General features: G+C 38.2%; 1 protein-coding gene across 2 annotated transcripts in view; it reads right to left on the reverse strand.

Moving 5' to 3' along the window:
* PDZRN4 (PDZ domain containing ring finger 4) overlaps positions 1 to 26,192 on the reverse strand; it is a 230,550-nt gene that overhangs the window by 80,956 nt on the left and 123,402 nt on the right. Inside the window, exon 1 of one of the 2 annotated variants that reach the window (XM_077178900.1) lies at positions 16,311 to 16,637. The exons of the other annotated variant lie outside the window; for it this stretch is intronic. Within the exon in view, the coding sequence (XP_077035015.1) occupies positions 16,311 to 16,379 (69 nt within the window). The 5' untranslated portion in view covers positions 16,380 to 16,637. Of the gene's footprint in view, positions 1 to 16,310; positions 16,638 to 26,192 lie in introns of those variants that run through there. 2 annotated transcript variants of the gene reach the window in all.

Here is a 26,192-nt window from a genome sequence, read left to right on the forward strand (position 1 = left end):
GTTGTGGTGCCACAGGACTAGCACAGCATTCTCAAAAGATCTCTCAGGTGTATCTCAAAGATACCACTTTCCAATTAAATTTGGCTGGCTCCATCTAACAGGGTTTAAGACTGAAGTGTCCACAGAGCACTAAGAAAATTGCTGAAACTGCTTGAAATTCAATTGTGACAAATACCTAACTCTGGATAAGGTCTTTGAAAATCCTGGACAAAAAGATCTGAAAACAGGAAAAGCAATAATATAGAGGTATAGAAGCACACAAAACCTACTATGTCCCAAGCCAACAACATTGCATTTGTAGTAGTATAAAAAACACTGACTAGAACAAACTACTGATCAATTAGTACAATATTCATCATGTCTGTACCAACTTTAGTGACATTTTTAACTACACGTTCTACAGAAAACGTCACCACTGGAGAAACATCTAGGAAAAAGGAAATGTTACTTATAACCCTGGTATACTGAATTATTAAATGACACATAAAACAATCTAGTTGCAAAATTTTAACCCTTAAAATGAAATGTAAACCTATTATAGTGCAGAAAAATCTAAAGGTGTGCTTTCTGCAATGGGAAAACATTAGATACTCTCGTAGCAGAGGAAAAAATCGTTCAATTGGCCACAGACTCCATAGCACAGAAGATTAAATTTCAGTAGAAAATTATCAAATCAGCAGAAAATAAAATTGATCATTCCCATGCATACTGCAAAAGCAGTATTTTACTGAAAAGACTGAATACCTCAAATACAACATAAAAGCTTGCCATAATGACAGATAGTTCTATTAGAAAAGGTACTGAGTGCATAATTAACCAGTGCTAATACCTATCTGAATATCTGAAAAGAAGAAAAATTTATTCAAGTGGAATATAAACTATTCATCAAAGCTGGGGGAAAAAAAGGAAAAAAATAAATTGCCACACTTAAAATATGCACTAGTCAGGCTATGTTTATGATCCCCTGACAGAAATGTATAAATAGGAAAAATTTACCACTCATTCACTAGGGGCTAATGAAGCAGAACTAAGATCACACGTTCACTATCACTCAAGTAGAGAGCATTTGCAGCTTCTCAATTTTATATGGAACTGCCTGCTCAAGTCACATATTCTGTAACAAAGGTCATATTTTTTGTTTCAGTCTAAACAGTAAACTGTAATTGGCTCAGAAGTTTCATTTTTCTTAAACTAATGTTAATTTAATGAGTATTTTCTCCACATTCCTGGATATAGGTGATGGAGGACTTCGCTTTCTCAGTTTCCCAGTATCAATCAGTTACATATAGTAAGGCATAAAATGTAATATTTAATTGAATTTTCCTTTCTTCAATAAACAACCACAGCTCTAAAATTTTGGATTTTTTTATAGCAGTTTACAAAAATAAGGAAAGTCAATCCTGCTATGGCCATACTACCTAAGCTACTGGAACTATTTAGTTGCAAATGTGAACACAGTATGTATCGACAATTTTAAAAAATGCTTCTGGAGCTAAAGTATTGGTAAAGGACAATCAGAAGTTTATACTGTGTAGACAGGTGCGAGTAAGGTCTAAATTCTCAAGCAAAGGCAAGTTTCCAATCCCTGAATGTTCATTTGGAGTAACACAAGCTGCATTACTTTGCAGCCAATAGAGGCATATGGACAATATTACTGAATATGCTCTCAGCTTTGAAAGTTGTAACACTTGCAACCGTCAACATATTTCTGAATTTTTAGCATCATCTTACTCTGATCTGTGTCAAGTAGGATTTTCTGGAAGCCGATTGTGAATGAGATATAAACTGGGAAGACTTGAAGTATTTGCCATGAATTTACTTTCTCAGAGGTCCTAGCAAAAATGCTGCCCTGGAGTTTTAGCCAGGTGATTATCCCTGATACATGATTTACTTCCTAACTTATTTACACAGCCTATAATTCACTTAATAAAGATTTGAGTGTGTGAGGTATTCTGTGAATAAGAATAATGTTTATAAATCTATAAACAGATTTATAACTATGGGCCTGTTTCTAAGAAGAGGAAAAAAATTGTACCTTGTGCTTCCAGCAGCATGTTAGGAAAATATTCTCTGGAGTTCTGCCTCTGTTCTTCAAATGGTTCAACATACTGCCAATCTATTAGAAGGATAACTTTTTTCCTGATCTAAACGTAAACCGCCACTACACTTATAGAAGTGTCCTTACTGGAAGTCTTAATTCTGCATATTGTTTTCTGTAAGCATGCAGACAGCTGAAAGGACAAAGAGAAAAATATCTTAGAGCAACTGGTCATGTATATTTACTCTGCCTACAGCTGCATATCTGGAAAGGGATGACCAATACAGACCTATTGAACAAAGGTAACCATGAGAGCAGCTTGCTTATCTTCTGATCCCCCAAGAAAAAAGAGAGCACCCTGTAAATACTGCAACCAGTGTCACATCCTGCTCAGCAGAGGCCAGGGTGATCCTGTCTTCCTTCTGCATGGGCTGAACAAAAACCATGCAGGGTGAGGCAAGGCAATGCTGTGCTTTCTTCTTTAATAGCAAGGTAAAAGATCTAACTGCCCACTAGGAAAAAACAGACTACCCCTGGAACAATATTCACAGCACTTTAACTGAGGATAGTAAAGTTTTCTCCAGAATGTTGTACATGCTACTAATGCCAGTGTAATTGGTATTATTCAAATGACTATACATGTTCTGGGGAGTAGAAAGAAAGCTGGTCAATCAGAATTCAATAGTTACCAGTATTGAACACATCCATAACAAACATATCAAATCTCTCTCTGGAGGAAGAAAAATAGGAACCATAAAAGACCTTTTGCTTGACATGGCTTGAGGAACATTTTCATAACATTTTGTACAGTAAGCACATTTCATTGTGGATCAACTGGTAAATAAATCTTATAGAATGGCTCATATCTTTAATTCTTTCACATCTTTTAGTTGTTGCAGAGGCCCAAGCAACAACACCTGTGATACTGTAATTTTGTTTCACCAATGAACAAAGATTGATATGGTAGTCAGAGAATCAAATTAGAAGGAAGAGACAGGAGTAAATATTCTGTCAGTGTTGTTCAGTGTTCCTGTGCAATAAAAGGAAATCCAATTGTCTCATCCCTCCCCTTGGATTCAGATTTTCCTCACTACAAAAAAAAAAAAAAAGATAAGCAATTCTCAGTGTTTTCAAAATCAAAAGTGTAGGAATAGCAGCTTTTCTAAAAATCTGTTACCTAGAGTAAATTCCAACTAAAATTTCCCAAGGTATGGGGAAGTGGAAGGCTGAGACCTATTTTTTCTCAAGTCATACTAGAAATCAACAGCACTACTATTTGCATGATGACCTTTCTGTATAGTGCTAATAACTGGTTTTCCTTGGCAACAGAATTAATTAATTGGGACCTAGTCCCAGCAGCTGCTGCAGTCACTGCAATCCAGAAGGGTAAACTGAAATTTCTCTCCCACTTCCAACCTATTTCATATCCCACTGAAGACACATGCATTGGGAGACCATTTTTGGGGTGCAAATTTCAAAGCATCAGCTACCTGCTGCACATTTCTGCCCTAGATAAAATACAGGGTGTGTTCTTCCACAATCCCTTTTCCATAAGTCATTTTAGCACAGAGTAATAGAGAGGCAATATAAAATTTATTCCCCTGGGGTTACTTGTTCAAGTGCCTCTGATGCCAAGGGTGAGAATGTGCTTTGAATAGTCTAGAACTGTCCTGCTAAGATTAGAGTACTAAGTAGGATCTGACTGCAGGTCCATTGTATTTTTGCTTAACTTCTACTCATTTCAGGAGTTAATTATCTGTAAAAAGGTTATTGTAAAATGATGAATCCACTCTCAGCTGGAGGTCAAATAAGTAACTAAAGAGAGAAGAGACCTCACAGAGAAATTTTTAAATTAAGATTCCTAAAGTCTTATTTGCCTATTTTAATCTTAATCAAATTCCTCTTCAGGAATTCTAGATGGGAACAACTGTCTTTATAGTAACCCAAGTGAATCCACTCCCAACCTAAAAGTATTATCCACTTCACAGTACACCATCTCCAGACTGAGAAAAATGTTGGATGAAGCAACAGGACTTGAAGACTATCAGCAAGCTTAAATAATTACAGATTATGGTGTAAGAAACAGTCTTTCAATACTCCCAACTCTCAGAAGCATTTCCCAGCCCACAAGCCAAGCACACTTTTTGAGCTTCAGACAGAATACCTACTAAGCCTGAATTAACGAAGGATTAATATCAAGACAAAGTCTAAGAAACCCAAATTCCTTGCACAGAAATACATGAATCCAGCACATATTTGAATTTTGCATGGAAATAAACTTTAATGCATCTGAGTACCACTAGGAAAGGGAATAGAGCTGCATACAGCACTTGCTGAAATCTCTACAAGAACATAAGGGAGCCTAAAGGGGTCCATTATGTTGCATTTTGGGGACATGCAAATTCCCATAGTCAAAATTAAAATTTGAAAAAATAAAGAATTTACAATCTCATTGCTATGCACAAATGGGAAAGAACTGTTGGCTGCTATGCTGAGAAGGCTGTCATAATTCTATAAATAATCAGACATACTGATCACTTGGGAGCTTTTCCTTATGAATTCCCTCAGTGTTCTGCCTTCAGTTGTCAGTAACTATGACATGTGTCCTCTCCATCGAGCTGGCTAATGGCCCTGGTCTAACTCTGAAACATTGGACTAGCACTTTGTGAAGCCATCTCTATCCAGGAAATAAAGATAAAGCCAACACTACAAAGTCTTTTGAATTTCTAGTCTACCATTAATTGCCCTGAAGAACTTAAGGTAAGCAAGCACTTACCACCAAGCAGAACCTTGTGACATCCCACAGAAGTGCTCTCCCAGCATACCTGAACTGTGGACAAGCAATGGGTTCATCCTCAAAGGAAAGGCCCAGGCTAGTCAAACATGCCTCCATCCTTTCCTAAGAGGGCAATTCAGGCATGGTAGCAATATCTCACAGGCAGGATTACCAGAGGCAGTTGATAAATCTAAGAGAGTTTGTATGTTCACTCATTGTCACAATATTAAATGAGACAATATTGATGCAAACTTACTACTCTCAATATAATAGTGGAAAAAAAAAACAACCCAAACTAAGGGATCTACTGCTAATATTAAAATGAAGTAATATAGATAAGCCTAGAAATAACTGTTCCATTTACTCTAAACAGCAGTGGAGTCTCATTTGCTCTTTCAAAGGCATAATCAGTTGAAGGGCACATTTTTCTTCTTTGTTCTTTCCCATCAATTTTAATAGGTGCAGAACATCAGTCACATGAAATGTAATGGGACAAGAAGATGGATGAGTACATTTGAAGCCACTAGTCACAGGACAGAAAGCATCCTGACAAAGTGACACTGGCAGCACAGGGTTCAACAATAGAGCCTGGACAATATTTAGTAAGTGAAACTACAGTGCTACATGATTTGGTATTTTCTCACTGGGCAAAATCCTTTCCCTGTCACTATTCATCATATTCCTACAAGTCAGGCTTTCAAAGACATTCTCCTTCTGAACATGACCAAATGACATTTTTAAATCAGGGAAATACATAAATCTGGGGAGAAAGAGGTCATTTGGAGATAAATTGGAATGACCTCCCATGTTAAGAACTTCCAACTACTTCATCAAGAAGGTTTTAAATGGTTTAGTCAGATTCACACCTGAAATATGAAATATATTGTGGAACTGACAGCAACAGGACTCTACTACTGATGAAAAAAACACCAAAATTCTCCTGTTTCTACTAGGATCTACTGAAGAAAGCAATACCAACAAATTAACAATTAGAAATTCTTTCACACTAAAAAGCCTCTCATGTGCATACTACAATGAAATACATGAATAAAAAACCAGCACATCCCATTAGCTGCCTGTGAAGTAGTACTGGGGAAATTGTAATGAAAATTTATATAAAATGGAAGTTTAATGTACAATGAAGGAAAAAACAGTCATCCAACAAACCTAATCAAACCCTTTCTGTATGTTGAGGAAGCATTGGAAATGCAGGCAGGCCTACACCCTCCTGCAATGATCCACTTGTGTTATAACTTTACCAAAAAATGCTAAGTGGCTCCATCCAGCACTTTATGATGGTTGTTGTGATCACTATCATCATTATAGTTTCTTCATTAGCCACTTGCTATGTTCTCTACAGTAATCTTTAAGCTTTAAATAATACTGAACTTTCTACAAGAACAGGAAAAGAGAAACCAGAACCTCTTAACATATACCCACAAGAGAAGGAATTAGAGCCAGACCTCCAAGTCCCACTGCTGCACCAAGTAGGCCCTATACCTCAGTATACTCCAATCACCCTTCCTGTGGGATGCAATATCCAGAAAGGAGAAAGACAGATTTTGGCAAATTCTCTTAAACAGGGCAAAATTCCTCTCTAGCAGCACAATATGCATTGATGGTGGGTGGTGCATTCTTTTTCTGTCAAGTACCTTATTGGAAGCTGTTTACAGCTACTAAAGCTGTTCTTGCCACTTCCCTCCTCTCCCACAAGATAGAGACTGCTTTCAAACAAATCTCTACAAGTGTGTGCTGGCAAATACAATTTCACATAGACAGGCGTTCCCCCCAGAAAGTCACATATTTCAGTATGGGACATCCAGAGAGAATGGAAATTCCACATTTAGAGAAGTTCTGAGATTTTTCAAACAGTACACCTAACTCTGGGAAGAGCAAAACAATTTTAGATAAAGGAAAAACTTGACTCACTTTTGGCTTCCAAATTTCATACATGAAATAACACACTGTTTCACAAAGTCTTGTATACGTTTCAAAAGTTAATCGACCTAAATATTCAATTATGATGATATATAAATAACCTCCATGAATTTCTGGAATTTTTTCCCCATGTTTTTTCTGTAAGTCCATGTTTGAAGAAATATCTACATTTTTTATGAAGCATTTTGATTTTGATGGAATTAGATTCCTTAGTGAGAAACAATGTAGATACCACCCACACTTACCTATAATAATAATAAACCTAATTATCTAATAATAATAATAAACCTATAATAAAGATTTATAAACTTATCTGTCTCCATCTTTCCCAGCTGCAATAGTAGACTACATGACAAATTCAAGTGAAAAACTATATTGTAATGAAAGATGTCATCCCCACTTTCAGCAACCTGAGAATGCATTCCAAATGCTGAACTTTAACTAATAATCAACCTTTTCTTCCATTAAAATTTATTTTGAGCTGGCAGTTCCTATGACCCGGGATATCATGAGGAATCTGAATATTTCACATTCTAGCCATGGGGAAATAGTCAAAGACCTGAATAATGATTGTTCCCTGAGCAATTTTCCCTGCAAATTCATCACTATAATATGCAAAAAGCACATTACAAATACAATCAAACATATAACATGGGTCAGTCAATTGTTCTGTTATATTACAGGTAACCAAAAAGAATCCTTTTCTCTGCTTATATCAATTGTTCAGTCCTCATAATGATTTAGCCAAACCCACTCAATCCCATGCTCCCTGTGGTCCTCAGGTCCTTGTTCTGGCACTGCAGTACCTATTTCTGACATTACAGAGCAACTGAACATGTAGCAGGTTTGTGGCTCTCTCCCAGGAGCCTCCCCAGTTTGATGCCCAGGGACACAGAAGCTGCACTGACATTTGCAAGCAGGACAGTCCCTGGAGGCATGCCTGCAGATCCTGGCCAGGAGCAGCCTGGCTCTGAGGTGTCTGGAACCATGAGCCATGGCTGGCTCCTGCAGGCACTGATTCTCTGGGCCAGCCCTGACAGTGCAGAGCCCAACCATGCCCTCCTCCTCAGGGCCATGCCCTGCTGCCAGCACCCTGTGGCTGGGTTTCAGCCTCACCTCTCTAGCAATGCTGCCAACCACAGATATGCAGAAGAATAGCAAACCAGAGTAACACTGGTTCTAAACATTATCTATTAAGTTCATCCCATTTCCTTTCAAATTTCATAAACTGAATTAATAACCTGATTGCAACTTACAAGCTTTTCACGCTGATCATAAATGATAGTGCTACTAATGAAAAGTAGTTTTTACAAAACATTATGATTCCAGGAACTAGGAAAAAAACCCAAACAAACACTCCACACCCCCCTCCCAAATACTGAACAGTATGAAACAAAGAAGAAAGAATTCTCCAGCTAGGTGAAGAACTCAAAAACTAAGTTTTATCCAGACAAATTAAAGACACTTGTAGACTTTTTGCAGATTGAATCCTCCCAGGTTCAACTCTGACATTACTATACCTGAAGCATAGGAATTCTTGTGTGATGTGGTTTGGAAGATCACTTGTTCTACTGTTCCTATGTTGTTTCAGAGGTCAAATGTCATGATTAAAACCTCTAGAGAATAACTATTACCATAAAAATTCAGAAGACAATTAAAAAAATTGCTGCACTTTGCTTATTATCAGGGTTTTTTCAGTTAAACATATAAACAAACAAACAAAACCTCCAACTGTCATACTGGAGAAGAAAATTATGTATTATTTTTTCCACCGGAGAGAAGAATATGTAAAATATTGTTTAACTTTTAGGAAGTCCTAACTTTGTAAAAGTTAAACAGTAAAAACTCACAACAGTGGGAGTCATGGAAGTCTACATCATCCTATTATGCAGGAATGGCCAAATAGTCACCCTGTTCTCTGCCTCTCCACATCAGTATTTTAAACTAAAATACAAACACTTAAAGAAGAGACTTTGCAGTGCATTAGATATATAAAGACAGTATAATTCCATTTCTAGGTCCAGTCCTAGAAATAGCATACAAGTATTTTTAAAATTCTCTTTCTGACCCACTATTTGTTATAATAATACTATAGATAACCTTTGAACAGTAGCTGATTTAGTATCCTCTTTTAAAAGACTCGGTTTTGTTACAGTTATTGAGCAAAGTAAAACAAAAGACAAGCTTATTACACAAAAAATAGAAAAGTAACTATCTTCACTGCAACCACAAAGTAAGTGTATCAAGAGTTATCAGCACAGAAATTCTTAAATTCTTTCATGTCTTGATATTTTGAGATGATGTCAGCAAACTTGGAAATCTTCCCGCACTTGAAAAATAAAATCTACTTAGGAGTACCATCAAACTACTTTGCATTAAACTAAAAGATGAGAAAAGCCTTTGTGATTGAAATTACCAGTGGGTTCAAAGTTATAGGGTTGACAGAAAAGCAAATACTATTACAAAAGCTCATGCCATTTAAAATAACAGGTCAAACATAATCTGAAGCTAAATAGTCTTAAAGCCAAAGATTCAAGAATTTTTCAGTATTTTTTAAAAATTATTTTGATAAGACCTCAACAAATCCCTAGGGGTGTGTGGGAACTCAGTACATCACTCTGGATGTCCAGCGTTACTGAGAGACCCCTTGGGGGTCTCGGAAATCCTGGAATGTTGCCAGGAGTGTTTGGTGGCTTGATTTTGATCCATCTACGGAAGTGACACCAGTTTGAGGACGTGAGAATCACTTTAGAGTGAAGGGTGCAAGAAAGACACATTTATAGGGTGAAATATAGATTTAGGGTTTTTGGTACAGGGGGGTTATGGAGACAAGATGGAGGGATCCGGGCGTGTCTCGTCCTTCTTCTTTCTTCTTCTTGTCCTCCATCTCCTGTGGTGATGTTGGCACTTGGGGATTGGTTCATGGTGAAGGTGCACTTGCTAATATGGGTGAAAGATATTGGGAAATAAAGGTAAATATCATGTACGTAGATTTTAGTATAAAAAGACACGACCACCCCATGGGTGGTCAGAGTGCCCGTGGCTGCCTTGCAGGTCAGACCTCTGTTGGGCAGACAGAAAATTTTGTAGATAAGAAATAATAAACAATCTGAAGATCGAAAAATGGAAGAGTCCAGACTCGTCCTTTGAAATGCAAGCCACCCAAGAACCACCCTACCCGTGTCGGGGCAGAGACAGACAGCCGAACCCGACAGGGGTGGAAAACTGCTAGTTTTCACCAAGCCCTGCTGCATTCATCCCCATTAAACTCTCAGATCCTGAGAGAAACCTGGTGAAACAATCTACTGTCAGTTAACCTCACATCCATGGTGTTGTGTTTGGCTGACATTTTAATGCCCTTCCTCTTCCATGAGCCACAAAAAAAAATACTGAACCTCTAAAATATACTTCTTTTTTGACAGAATGCTCAAGGTAGCAAGACTGGCTTCATCACATCACTGATGTATAGAGCTCACATAAAGATACATTTTGCCATAGGCCTAAGGATTATATCCACACCAAATCACATCAGGAAGAAAGCCTCAAGAAAGGACGGCTCTGTAAAAATGTATAAAAATCTGGTCATTAGAAGAATCCTTAATCCACATTGCTAAATTCAAGATGCAAGGAACAAACAGTAAAATGAGAGAGAAAATCATGCTATTCAGTACCTGAACCACTTCTTTTTAAAAATTTTCATGACATTGCATGTGGAATTGTAGAATCAAAGAATATCCCTGCAGATTACAGATATAATCTCAGTATGGCTTTTTATAGGGGCCTGTGTTGTACCCATCCCCTGAATTCTTATCTCACATACTATTGTCTGCTTTCTTATCTCAGGATGACTCTTTCTTTATCTTTCCTCTTGAGGTATGCACAGGAACTATAAACCTTTTACAAGACAGTAAACAAGGACAGAAAATGAAAGCTTGGCCTCAATGAAGTCAGTGTTAACACTTCAGAGTTTCCTGGATTTTACCAGAAAAAAAAGTGTTTCATCATTTCTTGGTTTGAGATCAAAAATAATACTTAGCTACTTGACATGTAATTCAGGTATCATGCTCAAAAGAATGATCAAAAAAACTCCTGCTAACAGGTTTAGGTTTTTAGAGAACCAGATGACAACCTCCTTACATGTGCAGTTGTATGCATGGATGTCTTCTCTACAGCCCCTATCCAACCAGACAGCCAGAGCTGGTCATTTCAGGCAGCCTGTGTGTTCCCAGACCCAAATCCCAATCCTCCAGGACTCCTCAGGGAGCGTTTACACCCAAACAGAGCGCTGTGGTAAGATCCTAAAGTCACACAAGAGGTGGCCTGAAAGTGTCTCTTCTCTTTTAAGCAATTGGCATGTGGTGCCTCAAAGCCCAGAGCTGAGGAGTGGGTGCCCAGGGCTCTGAGGACAATTATTGCTACAGCCCATGTTCCCTGGATCTGTGGCACGGTATCCAGTGAGGGAAAGTGAGCTCCTCTACCAGGAGCAGGCTGTTAACAATGTCATGACACTGCTGTTTCTTCCTGAGCCTGCAGAAACATTATGACAATGGGATTATTTCTATGATTTAATTTCCATTGTTTCATGCTGCTTAATTATTGGTGTGAAGGAAATAATCAAGGAAACCTGAGAACCAGGAAATCTGTGCCTGCTAACCACAAAGATAACCTCTTATCTAAAAGAGAAGTCAAATTTTTAAACTCATTTTTCAGTCTTTTCAGTTCAGCAGAGGTTCTTTAAAGAAATGCCAAGAAAGTTTTTAGGACATGGCTAGAAATGTATGACAAGCTTTACTTGATTACATCTTAATATTACATTACTACTATGAGACAGTGCATTTTTGAGGGGAATTACATAAAGCAGATCTCTAAAACTGTTCAGTTAAACAGTACTCCTGCAAGTTTGTTGACTTTTATTTTTGAACTTTTCAAATAGATATATGAATATTCAGAAGAGCTACTTAGAGAAAAAAAAAGACTCAGGGGGTTATCACTTGTTTGTTTAAAAAATTTAGAGGAGCAAGAAGAAAAAGAAAGGTAATGCTGTAAGATCAAACCAGATCTACTTTTGCTACTGATTTAATTAAACTCAGATAATTCAGCTAATTTCCAGACAATTAAATTCAGACTTTTTTTCTTTCATATTCTCCAGAGGTAAAACTGTGCTGCTACAGAATTTCTCATAAAAGAGAGAGAGCTTAGATACAAACCAAAAATGTGTTTCTGCTGATGCAACACAAGCTAGTACTTTCCCATAGCTGGTGAAATCATGAGGGGCATTTGGAGGTGGCATTGATATACAGCGAACAAAGGTACACAAAAGTTGTGGCAGGTATCTACAAAAAAGAATGAGAGCTAGTGGCAACGCCCACACTGAGGAGTTGTCATGTAAATACCTCACATGGCATAAAGACCAAAAGAGAATATTAGTGGCTGAAGGGGGAAAATCCATATTGCATCATCTGGCTCCTTAAATCATCTTTGGAACAAACTCAAACTTCATCAAGACCAGAGAAGGCAGGTCCCAGTGCTAAGGAACACTGCTTGGCCCCCAGTCATCCATATTCCAATGCCAGCTGCAAGCAGCACCTCCTGAAACTCGCAGAAATGCCTCTGTTGTTTCAGTGGGCAGGCTTGATGTCTCTCTTGTGAGCAGCTTTGAGTTTGAAGAGCTGTGCCACTAGAACTCAGTACAAGTAGCCCAAGGGATATCAAAATGAACATAAAATCAGAGCTCTAAAATGATAAAAATTTGAACTTTATAGTAATTATGGAAACCAACATGAGAAGCAAACAGCATAATCAGTCTTTAGAGGATTTAAAAATGCTGTGAGCAAGCTCTACTATTATCCCAGGTCAAATGTGAAACATAAATGTACAACCTTCCAGTTTTAATCCCAGCTTCACCACTGGCTTTGTGAGCCATTTGAGATAGCCTCTTTTCCCTTCTGGCTTCTCTCCTTTCTCCCTTTCAATTCGATGCGCACCTGAGCTAGATCTGCTTCTTAACATGCAACTCTTTAAAAAAGAGGTTTGCACCATTCTTTGGTTTACTTCTAAAAGCAGTGTTCTCTCTCCAGCTTTCTCCTCTTTTTCTGGGTTAACTCCACATTTTGAAAACAAAGCACAAAAATTCAAGCAAACAGAAATGGTTTTATGACAGCCACAATATTCTGAAGAAAACCTGCATTTTCTAGAGTCTCAGACAAAGCTATTGAAGATTACTGGTGATTCCCTTCAATCCTAGCCATATTTCTCTTATCCTTTCTGCTAAATGGGAAGAATCCTCACCATGCTGTTAACAAATGACTTTAACTCGCTTCTTTAACCCCTGCAGTGGAAGAAAAAATCAGCTGAGTATGGCAGAGGTCTGCTCTTAATGAACATGAGCATACACCAGATCCCACCCTCTCTAAGTGACTTGACATAGACTTCCTGGATACACACTCATTAGCTCAATCCTGCTTATACAGCACACAGGAAATAATATTAAAGTGCTCCACAAAGTAGTATGTAGGGCCATAAATTTCAAATTCAGACATCTTTCATTTCTGCACTGGTAGGCATATGGAGAAGAGGACTTGAAGGAGATATGCCTGATACCTTCCCTCAGTGAAGCCAAGAAATAAACCTGAGCCACGCTGAGGACTGGTGGAGAGGCACTCAGAAGGATGAGGGTCCTCCACCAATGCACAGTGGTATCTTAAAAGCTTTCATTCTTAAAATATGACTATTTGACTTTTTATTTTGATCCCAATCTGCATGAACAAAACACAGTTATCTAAATAAACATATCCATCATACCAGCAAATGATGGTTTTGGACATGGCCCCATGGTCTCTGAACTGCTACCAAGCAAAAGACAAGTCTGGAGTGAAGGAATGGAGGAAAAGTGAGAAATTATACATATTCTAATGATGTCTTCCTTTTCCAGCAGCTCTTCAATAAAAATCCCTGTGATGCTGAATCTGACCTCACTAAAAACAGTCACAGAAACCTGCTCCACTGCAAGCATTTGCATGGTTTTCCTCTGCAAACATGCTTTCCTTTGTTTACTATATTTTTAAGTGTATGAGTGCACAGACCACCCACAGTATCAGGTAGCCCAGCATGGGAAAGGTGGCAGATGAGGCTAGGATTGCTTCTTTATATGAATATAAATTAATCTATCTGATCCACATATGCTAGTGAGCCGCAGCTCATCCTCAGTCAATTCATGTCCCTGACAGGCTAACTTGTCCCAAGCTCTCCAGAAATCATGTAGATGAAAGAGCCCAGCCTGTGGTATAGGAATTACAGGACTGGAGAGTTAAAAAGGGATTTGCAAATCAAGTAGTAATGCCTGCCTTGGCTTAATTTAATTTATCATATTCTACTGCTGCTCCCCCTTCCCAGCAGCAAATCAGAATTGTACACAGAAGCAGTTATGGTGTGAGACACTACCTGATTTTTACTGCAGCACCTGGTTAAAAATATGCTCAGTATCCTTTGGGCTCTGACCTGCACACACTGAAACAAAGATAGGGATGAGTTTACAGATGAACACAGGATGTGGCTGTGAGCACACTAAGTCATTTCTCTGCTCTCCTTCTGCACCTTATCAGTGACATTTCCCTAACAGCACAAGAGGCAGCACCAGGCTCACTGCATTTCAACTCCCCAAGGAACATCCCTGAGATCCTCCCAGGGATAACACTTTATCTGGCAAGCACCAGAGTAAAAAGTGAAAGCATTAGTTAATTTTGCACCTTGATTGCTCACATCCACAGACACTCCAACTCAATAGCAGAGAAGATAACAGAGGGAAGAATTTCTCTTGAATCTCTTAAAAACCCCACCTTACAACATTACTGCAAGGAATATTTTGAAAATGCATTTACTCTAAACCAGACACAGTCTTTATCCCATACACACATGCAGCCCTTTAAGAAATGTCTGATTCCTTTCACAGCAGAACCTGCATTTCTTATTCCCTGGCACAGAAATGCAGACACTGACCTACTCTACTCCATTTTACACTTTCAGATCAGTTTGGCAATCCAGAGCTGGGGAGAGGGAAAGGGAAGAGAGGGAAATGTGCTGCTGCTATGCTTTTCCCTGTGCTGTTGCTGTAAGAAAAAATGATGATGGGATTACGACTAAATATTGAACTAAAGGGAAGTGTTCCACCTAGAGACCATCTTCATCAGGCAAGGCAATGGGCATGCTACCTGCAAACAGACACTCTTTTAGGATTGAATACACTTGCTGGTTCTGTGGTAAAAAATGATGCAGAGGTATGGCCCCCAGTAGTAATTAACAATGTTAATCTTCTTCTTCCTCTCTATGGTGATAAAAAGAGTCATTTTTATATTTAATTAATGCAGAGGATCATTCTGGAAACTGGCTAATGAGGCTCTGATCACATTACCATGAAAATGTGCATTAACACCACAACTGAGGAGGCTGCTTCATGTGTAGAGAATCCACTTTGTAATTAGCCCACTGTGAAATGAATCACGTCAGGAGGAACTCGGAGAGAACCAGTCGGCACTGGGCACTTAGCTGCTGCTGTGCCAATAGACCACCAACATTCTAAGCTGTTTTTTCTCCCCTGCACTGCCTGTCAGCAACAGTGCAGTCCAAAACTGCCAGTGCTCAGCCTCTATCAATGGCAATGTATCAAAGCCAGAACAAATTACAGAGAGGGAGAGAACAGATGCTGAAAGGCACTAAACTTTAGCATGCGTGAGTCTGCTATGCCAAGAGGAAAAAAAAAAACAAACAAAAAGCTGCAAATCAAATACTGATTCAATAGGATCTGAGCAAAAATTATGGGCTATTATGGGGAAGTACTTGTTTCATCTTTTCTCATCTTATTCTGAGGGAGCTGGGAGCAGAGCAGCAGCAGCAGACTGCTACTCTGCTGTGCACTACACTGTTAGGATGCTGAAAGAGACACCAAAATACCTAAATGGGATTATGATCTTTGTCTAGTAGAATACAGAAATAACACACAAACAATGAATGAACAAGCAGCACACCTTACCCATGGAACCCTGTTGTACTCAATACCTGTTTAAAGGTGACAACACATTTCAGAATTATTCCAATTTTAATTAATTAACCTGAAAATTTAACACACTTCTCAGCCAGCATAGACATACCATAAAAACTTTGTTCCTTAACTTAAAAATACCTGAGATCACAGACCTAAGGCTTTCAGAGGCAGCAGAGCGATTTATCTGAAATCAGTCTTATTACCCAAGCCAAGGGCTCCCTTAAAACATCACCGACACGGTTCAATGAGAGTGCTGCTATAAGACTGACATCTTGGCAGAAGATGCACAAAAATGTTAAAAGAATCCCACAGGAAGTCATCTGAAGGGGGAGTGGCATACGAGCAGAAAACAACAGGCACCCAAAATACTAATAATTACTAATCTCCCCCCAAACAATTTCACAAGCAATTTTGCAAAGGACAGAAAAAAGGCAAAGCAAAACAAAAGCATCTCTACTTACTGTCTGTAAAGCACACACATTTTTACTCTGGAGATTGCTGGCAATATCCTCTGCACTCACCTGTGAAACTTCATAGAGCAGTTTGTAGTGTTCCTCTCTCTTCTGAAAAGTGCACAGATTGCAGCCCATCCTAATAAGCAGCACAAGAGCAAAGCCTCTAATTTCCCCAGCACTGAAAGGCAAATGCACTGACGGGGAATCACCCTCCAGACTTGTCTACTGTTTTTCATCAGTCACTCGAGCCCCGACACACAGGCACTGTTAGCTGGAAGCACAAGGCAGGGCAGTGCGAGGCAGCATGCTCTTCTTCCCTTTCCCTAACTATCTTACACTCACGTATACACACACAGAGTTTCGACTCAGTTCATGGCAACACTCCCCCTGTCTCTGCATCAGTGCACATGACTACACAGATTCCCACTCATGAATATTAATAGCGTCTCATTGATTATTTATGACAGAACGTGTTAGCAGGGAGGGGTGTCATAGCTGCTGCTGATGACAGATGAATATTCACTAATTAAGAAGCAAATGTACTGTGGTTAAACAAAATTCACTTGTGTCAATACCAACTCTGTTTATTAAGGTTAGAGAGACTAAGCTGCATGCATTTCACCCACACTCATCTCAATTTTTACAGTAATTGTGAGACTAATTCATTAATGGAGGTGGAAAAAGCACAAGTCTTATGTTAGGTCTCCACCTTGTGCAACAGGGATCACAGAATACATTTAAAATATTTGTAAGCATTTTAGGAGAGTGCTTGTGAAACCTGAGCTGACGTTGCTAAAAATTTAAACTAAAGAAGGCAGGAGAGAAAATGAACCCAGATGGCTTTACTGATAGCTCCAACTCTGACATGGCCAAATTTAGCCAAAATTCCGCTGTACTCATAAAAGGCATAATTCCATAGCAATTCATCATGCATATGTAGGATATGTGGAAATGCAGGTATGCCTGACCTGGTTCTTTTTACGTATAGACACACATTTTACTGTTTATTAAATAATCTCACATTCAAGTCTCTTTCTTGCATGTATAACAGATTAATTGTAACTATAGGCCAAATTTCTCAGAAACTCAACAGATACACCCTCTCAGACTCCCAGGTACCAAAGCTATTATTTTAACATATCATTATATACAATTTTACCATTTGTAAATTAGATTTTAATAGTGCCACAATTCTTAATGTGTATATAAAGGAAAATTTAAAATTAAACTAAACCCACAGCTTAAATATTAAGGCCAATGGAAATAACACTTAATTCAAGGCTGACATTAATTCCTGTATTGTACATCACATAATCCAATGGTAGGTTTGCAAGATAAAAAGCCCAAGCCATAACAAAACAGGATATAAAAAGCAAAAGTTGCTCCTTTTTTATCTTTACTTTCTCAGCAACTTTGCTCATTAAGAACTATATCAAGTGCTTATTTAAAAACATCTTTAATCTGGAGAGGATAGCAGGTGGAATCCAAAGCAGAAATAATTACTTTAAAACCAATGAAACTAGTTAGTTAAGATTAACACTGTGCCCTAAAGAGTTTTATTTACTAAGAAATTATGTACAACTACTATTTTTTTGGGTGCAGTTCCCTAAAAGTGCTTTGTCAAATATTTAAAATCAATAACAGTAAATTATTCTAATGACCAGTAATTGATAAGAAATTGGCTTTGCATCTAGCAACACCTCAAACACCAGCAACAACGGGTAGCAAGCAGATCAACAATCATGTGCTGCTTATCAGTTCAGCCCCTTGGGATGTAATAATCCGATTTTCTGGGCCCTAATTTTACCTAATAGACAGGATGAGAGCCAAGCAGAGAAACATACAGGAAAAACTGGGCCATTGCTGCAAACTCTGCATAGTAGTAAAGTTTGCTAGAACCTCTAGGTAAATTATAAATAGGTTGAGACTAAATCTTAATTAAATTTCATCTCCTTTAATAAATGTGCAGAGTCAGGAAGAATCTAATAATGACCATTAACAGAGCAAGCTCTTCACATACCAGCTTCCAGCAGTGTTCTGAAACAGAACAGTAAGATTAATTTTCATTTGGTGGAAGAACCTGAGCAGGCAGGTTTGGTTATGAAATTCCTCCAAAGCCCAAGGATTTCAAAGATGAACCGTGGAGGCCGGTTCATCATTGTTCGAAAGAATCAGCCTCTGTTCTACTCCTCCACACTCACATGAAATGCTGTTCACGCTGAGAGGTTTAAACCCATGCAGCAAACATCAACTCAATCTTTGAAGGTTTCTGTATTGTAAGGTGCAGAAAGATTCTCAGATGTGTAAATTTTGAACTTAAGAAAGTCAGATCAATGAACAAGACAACAGTCATGCAAGGACACCCATGCCATCTTTTGACGAAAGCGTTCTCTTCTTCCACTGACACAACTTCCTTCTCTGACACATACACAGTTTGAAAGCTAAACTACATTCTTGAAAGGAAACATTATTTACCTTGGTATATTTTTGATAGTTTCTTAAAATTAGTTCTTAAAATATCAGGGGAAAAAGGGCACATTATTACAGGATTCCAGTTATATACAAGAAACAACAACAAAAACCAATAGACAAAATAAGCAATAGAAAGCCACAGCTAAGCTTTCAGCAGTTTCCCCTTACAGTGTCTATTTGTTCTTTCTCTGATTCTTTTGTCTACTTCTCTGGAGACAACATAAGCTTGGCCATTAATTTATCAAGTGCCTGCCCTCTGCTCATACAGAGTAAAAAGGCTCTGTCTTCTGCTTCTGCAACCACTAATGGGCACAGTCTGAAGGACTGAATAGATTTATTAGAGAAGGAAAGGTGTATGTCTAGGTTCCTGAGCTTCATCAAAATATGCAACTTTGATCATATATGTGGTCAAAATACAAAACTTTGTGCAGTGTATAACAATATTCAAGGCAAAACTTGCTAGAACTATAAAAAGAATTATGTGATGTACTTTGGTCAAGTTATGTCAAGAATTTAATATTGGTAAGAAAACAGTTTCTTTCCCTCTTCTTCATTGTTAGTGCCCTCCGACATTTTGTAGCTAAAGAGATCAAAAAGGTACAAAAACATAATCAGGTCACTCTTATTTTATATGTAATTCATAGATATTTCAATAATTCAATGCTTTTCTTAATTTTGGAGTTCTCTATGATCATTTCCTACCATTAAATCTTTCCATAAAAACTAAAATCATAATTTACAGTCAAACCAGTTTAATTTTAAGAGAGTTACAACAAAAATTGTTAACATTTTCAAACAACATGCCTTTGTTTAGGTCCCCTAATTAATTTTAAGTATCTAGGAGATGACTTATATTTGGTATAAAGTTACCTCATTGAGGTACAGCAATGTCTAATTATGAGCACCCATGCTTGAATATTTATCATTGCAAAAAATTAAAGACAATGACTGCAAATTAAAGGCCACTCACTCCTTTATATCTTCTTTATCACACACTGAAAGACACATAATAAACTATAATATTCATTTTAAGAAAGCATAATGAAGCTGTTGGTCCAAAGTCAGTGGTGAAACCTAGTGAAGTATATGTGGAATTCCAAGTTTTCTTTGCAAGCCCTTGAATTCTCACTGTCCTCCTGATGTACCAGCCCCACAGCATTTACTACATAAATTTTGAGGAATTCCCAGAAATCTGGCTCACAGAACAGATGGCAATGCAATTTATAGTCTAAGGGCTGCATAGCTGTAAAACAGAAGTATCATAAGAAAAATGGAACTGGAGAAAACTTTTGCATATCCCCACTGTTCTGAACAAAGGCCTGAACTCATAAAGTTTAACCTCAGTCTGGGTAGATCTTTTAGTCTGTTGGGATATTTAGTCAGTTGGCATATTAGAAAAACAAAGAAACTTCCAGACCTATGATTGCAGGGGAAAACTTAAAAACCTTGAGTAAATATAACCCAAAGGCTCAGAATTTGCATATATGCTAGCCATCTTGAACTCTAAAATAACATAATGTATATATGAACCAGTAGGATAAATGAAGGTGCAAACTATGGAAGCACAAAGTCATTGAAATGGGCTTAGGCTTCAATAGAACGGATTTTTGCAAATACAATAAACTAGAAAATCGTACCACAATCCCTACGAGGTACATGAAAGTCTTACTCAAAGTAAAAATGCTGTACATTTTCTACAGTCATCAGACCATACTTGAAAAAGCTTGAACATAGAAACTAAGAATTTGTATCTACGACAAAATGCAATATTCTCTGGAACATTAAGTTAGGAAAGACATTTGTTTAATCTCATGCCCTTTACCACAGCTACCAAGATTTCATGCACAGGTCAAAGTCACAGCAAAATTAAGGTGGCAAGAGAAGAGGGAGGACATGGAATTCCTATGTTCTGTATTTCCCAGGAGGACTGTAATTTCTCTGAAGACTATTTAGGTCTGCCTGACTGTAAATCAAATGGACTCCATAAGTGGAATTTTCCATTGCCTCAGTCCCTGCCTTCCTCCCTGGAAGGCAGGGAGCACCCATAACATCATATTACACAAGCCCAGTCTATTGATATCTATTGATTGTTTTTCCCATCCATGATTAAATTGACACGGGAACTATGGGATCCTATGGGATTTATGGGATTCCTTGTCAAAAATGCAAATACCTGTCTGAGGGGAAATGGAAAGCAAGCACATGAGGAATCCTCTCTGCCACGACTGCTTACAATACAAGTTCTACTTGTTCTTTTTGTTCTATACAGGAAAAAAAGAAAACAACCCCTCTGTTTTAACCCATTTATCTATCAATACAATGCAAATGAGCTGGCTAGCTTTCTTTGGGAAACGCACAACTCCTTTACCATGTCTACTTCAGACTGCTCAGAAATCTTTTGTCTCTTTTCTTTCTCAAAGAATCATCCAGGATATTTTTTCCCCATGGTTTTTACTCTGAGTGGCTTCCTTATCACCCTTAAACTGGTGTCATAATAATTAGGGAACTGTAGCAGAAAACCAAATTATGCCTAATACTGAACTTTAAGGCCTCAGCAATACATAAAGGTTGGTGTCAGGACTTGGTTAACATCTTCTAGAAGGACCTTGACTTTCTCTTGACTTTCTCTATCTCATCAGTTAGTTATAAGGAAACCATCTCACACAACTTCATGTTTTTGAACCATATGATCATATGAAACCAGGCTGATGGCTCTCAACTGCACTGGAGAGTTTTAATGCTATGGAGTACATGAAGTAGAATTACTCATAAATAAGCGATTGAAGTGATTTAAAGGAAACAAGGATTAATCAGGATAGCCAAACCTAAAGTGTATGAACAAAGTTCTGGGGAAAATGCTCTGATTATAGATAAATTTAGATGTGAAGTCCCATGTCAATATACATTAAATAAAGCACTTAGAGAACACTGCTAAAATATTCAGTCATGGTCTCTAAAGTAATTATATCTACTCAGAAAATAGGTTTGGAGTTGTGGATAGTTTCCTCCAATTGCCTGAGGAAAAGACTAACAACGGAACAGGAGCTATTGAAACTGCACAAACACCAGAAATATCCATATTTTATACATATAGCCAGCAGTCCTGGTCTTTCCATCTCTAAATCATTTAAAGAAAACAGAAGAGCTATGAAGCATAAATGAGAAATACAGATAATAGTTCACTTTCTCTGCATCTTCCATCTTTGTATGTATTCTCCTGATACAGATCACATTGCTTCTCACATTTCACAATGAAATAATATGATACATTTAAAACAGCAAAAGAAAGTCTGGATTTTTTTTTTCCAAGAAATTTGACAGTGGAATGCATTATCTTCAAGGAAGTAAAACGCAGAAAAGGGTTCACAAAGGTATTAGACAACCTTACAACAGGTAACTGTTCACTAGTCATCTACCTGCCTAGGAAGCTCATAATTCACCAACTCCTGGGAGCTATAAGAGATGGAACAGCTCTGAGATTTCTCTACATGCATCCCCTTGCTGATAGCTCCCCTGTGTTTATTATTTTTCTCTTTGAAAATCTAATATTGGCAACAGGATCCTTTACTATTTTAATTCTAAAGCTCCAAATTTACCAGTTCTTACACAAAAAGCTAGAATATCTCTTTAACTGGAAGTTCCTTGGCTAATGTTAGCTGCTAATACAACGTAAGAGTCTAACAGCATTAAGGATCACATCACTTTGAACTTCAAACACATCTATAAAAGTACATTTTATTGTTGTCCTGATCAGTTTCAAAGCTTTTCAAGTTGCATCTGTTTCAAAATTAAAAAAAAAAAAGATTTTCCTCAACAGTTCAAGATTATATCTGAGCTTTTTTATACCTGTGTGGGAAATAAAGACCATTTGGAACTGAGATATACCAAGTTCAGGCCCAGATCAAACAACGGCAAATATCAATGAAAAGCCTCAATGAGAAACTGAACTCACAGTACAAAATTAATTCAAGGGCTGAAGCTGCAGGGACTGGTTCAGAGGACAAGAGCAGTGGTGAGGAACTCCTTGGCTCTGTTCTTTCCTCTGATACCTGGATCATTAGAAAAGCTCTTCCTTTTTACATCCTTATAAAATCACTAACACCAGCCTTGCAAGGGCACCAATTCAATAAGCTTTTTAAGACTTTACAGAGCTTTTCAAAGAATGTGTTATGGAGGGGTGTTACACCCACCCAAGCTCTGCTGAGGCCACCCTTGCAGTCACCAGCACTCAAATTAATTAACATGTCTTGTGTTGTTTCTCAATTAAAAGTTTTATGTTTTATACAGCAAATCAGTATAGAAGTATAAAATGAAAAATTACTCATGACATAAAAGGCCCTTTGAGTGTAAGTGCCATTAGTTCAATAAATCTACAAGAGTAGTAGACCCAAATATTTCAAAAGTGAAGATGCTGAGAAAAACAATTTGTCATGAATATGGCACAACCAGTGCAGAGACATTTACCAATATGGACACGCCACTGCTCACGTTCAAAGCTCATACAAGTGGCAATCTGGAAAAGCTGTCGAGGGATACAGCAATAAAATAGATAATTCTGTCTTACCCCATATAAATGGCCTACTGTGCCCTAGAAAAATACACCAGGATTAGGGAAGTTTTCATGGCCCTGAATGGATTTTCATGGTATCAAAGCTGAAAAGGCAAAGTGTATTGAATTAGACCGTAAAAACAGCTGCTTTTCTCCTCCACCAAAGTATAAAGATGTTGTAATATAAGTGTCAGAAGTTAAAATTACTACTGAAAAAAAATAATTTCTAACATAGATATGAACTATGTCTTAAAGAACTAGTTAGACAGAGGGGAGTTGGATGTTTGTGTGTAACTAATCATGTCTTCATCACCCTAAAGACAGTATTAGTGGTGACTGTGACTGAATCTCAAACCTGGCTTCCAACACACACTTGATAGAACGATGGATGCAGGAGTACACCACACAATGCTGCAGGAGCAACTACCCACACTACTCCCATGTCTGTCAGCTAGTCAGACTAGCTGAGTTTGGTTTAGACTGGCAAGATTGATTTAAAATAGCAATGTAAACTAGTCAGCTCTGTTTGTTGACAGTCACTAACTGACCACCATAAAAGCACCATTAATTCTGTTGTTGTCAGCAAATGCTTTGTAATGATTAGAAACGAATGCAGCTTCCTCTTCTTGAAAACCCCACAGCATCAAAGGTTTACTTTGTACACTCTTTGGGCTTTCTGAAGTTTAAAATCACAGCCAGTGCACCTGCGTTCTACAAGACCATTAGGTAAATATCCCAGCAAAGCCCAATAAACCTGGCTTTAGTTACCTTACCGTCTGCTCCAGAAGAAAATTAATGTTATTAGATGTGTCTTTCCCTGAAAATTGCTGGTGTTTGGTTACTGTGGCAGCTGTCAGGGAGGTGCAGGGGTCTTTCTGCTGGATGCTGATTTGGCAGGCTGCCTAGTCACAAGCCTAGTCCCAGCCCATGCCAGCCACCCCACCTGTGTCAGGGTGCCCTGAGCTCTCACAGAACACCAGTGCTCAGCCTTGCCAGTGTGCCCTGCCAAACCCCAGATCCCTGCAACTCTCACCCATCAAGAAGTAGAAATGTCAGGTCTGAACTCAGGTATAAGGAGTTAGGAGAAAAATGTAGAAAAAAAAAACCAAACTCCTGCAGACCTACATGGATGGAGATAAATGAAATCCGATTAACGACGCCTCTTGTTCTTCTATTTTAATGTCCTGTGGAAAAGAAATTAGCATAGCAAATCCTGCTTTATCTCTGAAAGAAATTTCAGATCCTTAGTCTGAACCCCTCTCCTTTTTCCTGGAATAAAAAGCCAAAATGAAGATCTTGTCAGCTTCAGAGAGGAGATTTGTCACACATCAGTGGTTTGCAGGGGTGGGTGCCCACCCAGCCCTTTCTGCCTGGCCACAGGAACACCACTGCCACCCAGCCCCTGCTCAGCTGCTGCCACCCCTGTGCTGGGCTTCAGCCTTACTTCCAGCAGCTTGCCAGGACTCCTGGATCATCTGAGCCCTCTGGACAGGGGCATTAAAACTTGAACATAGCTTCCTAAAATAGCCAAAGGACAATATAAATTGGAGGAAGATAATTCAATCGCATTACAAAGAATTGTGCAAATTACAATGAAGCAACTAATTTGTATTTAGCATGAAAGATATGAAACAATATAAACATCAAGATCACTTAAAAGAAACCTCTGGATGGGAAGCCAGAATTGTAGAAGCAATGGTCTCATTCATTTTGCCAAGCCTGCAGCAGATAAAAACCATCACTGTGCTCTGAAGAAGAGCTGCTAAGCACCCTTCCTCACTGGAGCTAAAAGCAGTGCATTTACAAAACTCACTTGTGTTTTTTACAGAAATAAACTTGTCATCTTATAAAACAGAATGGTCTTTTAAAAGAAGATGAAATATTTAACCTTCTCAAAGTCAGTGTCTATTCTCTTCTCTATGATTCCTCCTACAAAGATGTGAAACAAATCACAGGAAAATAAAGAAAAAAAAGGGAAAAAATGGAGGAGAATAACTGATTGGGAAAGGGTGTGTGCTTTTTCTGCAAGACCTTTGCATCTAGTCTGAATATGTTTCATTTTTATTCAGTTCTCGTGCAGGACACTAGGATTATATGTATCAACTTAATTCAGTGATAAGAAAATCCTTACTATAAATCCTACCATGTGGGACAAATCTGTCAAGATCTTGATTATCAAAACAAATGAACAGACAGTAAAATGTGACATACATAGCATACACTTTACATGATAAATTAGCCCTAGCAAAACTGACACACATACTGTAAGGTGATGTTAAGGTTGTTACAGCAAGCAATGTCTTTCCTTCCCCAGCACCTGAATCACAAGTTTTCTGAGCCAATGGCTTCTAGTAAAAGATAAAAATTTTCTCTAGTTAAGCATTATCTGCATATAACAGAACATATTTCTCTGTCCCACTGTGGTCTCCTTCAAAAGTTACTACCTTTAAGAGTGACCTCACCCTGTCACTGGGGTGACTAGCCAGAAGCCCTAAGGTTGTTATTTGCCCCTTCAGCAGATGTGTTGGGGATTTATTGAAATGCTTTAGGGACCAGATAGTGATGATCAAACAAATTAGGAAACTCATGCAGTGAGCAACAACATTGTCAGCTCAGGGAAAACAAGAGTCTTGTCTCAAGCTACAGATCTGAATGGAAATGCAAATATTTTAGCTACCGAAAATTTTGGATGTTATATGTTCCTCAGAAATGGGCTGCCATGTAAGAGCTGAGGTTTTTTCAGAAACATTCCCACTTTTGGTTGAAATTAAAATTGTAGGAAAAAACTCTGTGATTCCAAACTACTGTGATTTCAGCATACTTCTCGTCCAAAACTGTGTTTGGAACTCCTAAAGCAGAAAATTAGGGATACATTTAAAGAAATGGAGTAAACCACAGTGAGAATTGAGTAAAATCTCTTTCTGTTT

This window comes from Agelaius phoeniceus, chromosome 5 (genome assembly GCF_051311805.1).
Source record: "Agelaius phoeniceus isolate bAgePho1 chromosome 5, bAgePho1.hap1, whole genome shotgun sequence".
Classification (NCBI taxonomy): Eukaryota; Metazoa; Chordata; class Aves; order Passeriformes; family Icteridae; genus Agelaius; species Agelaius phoeniceus.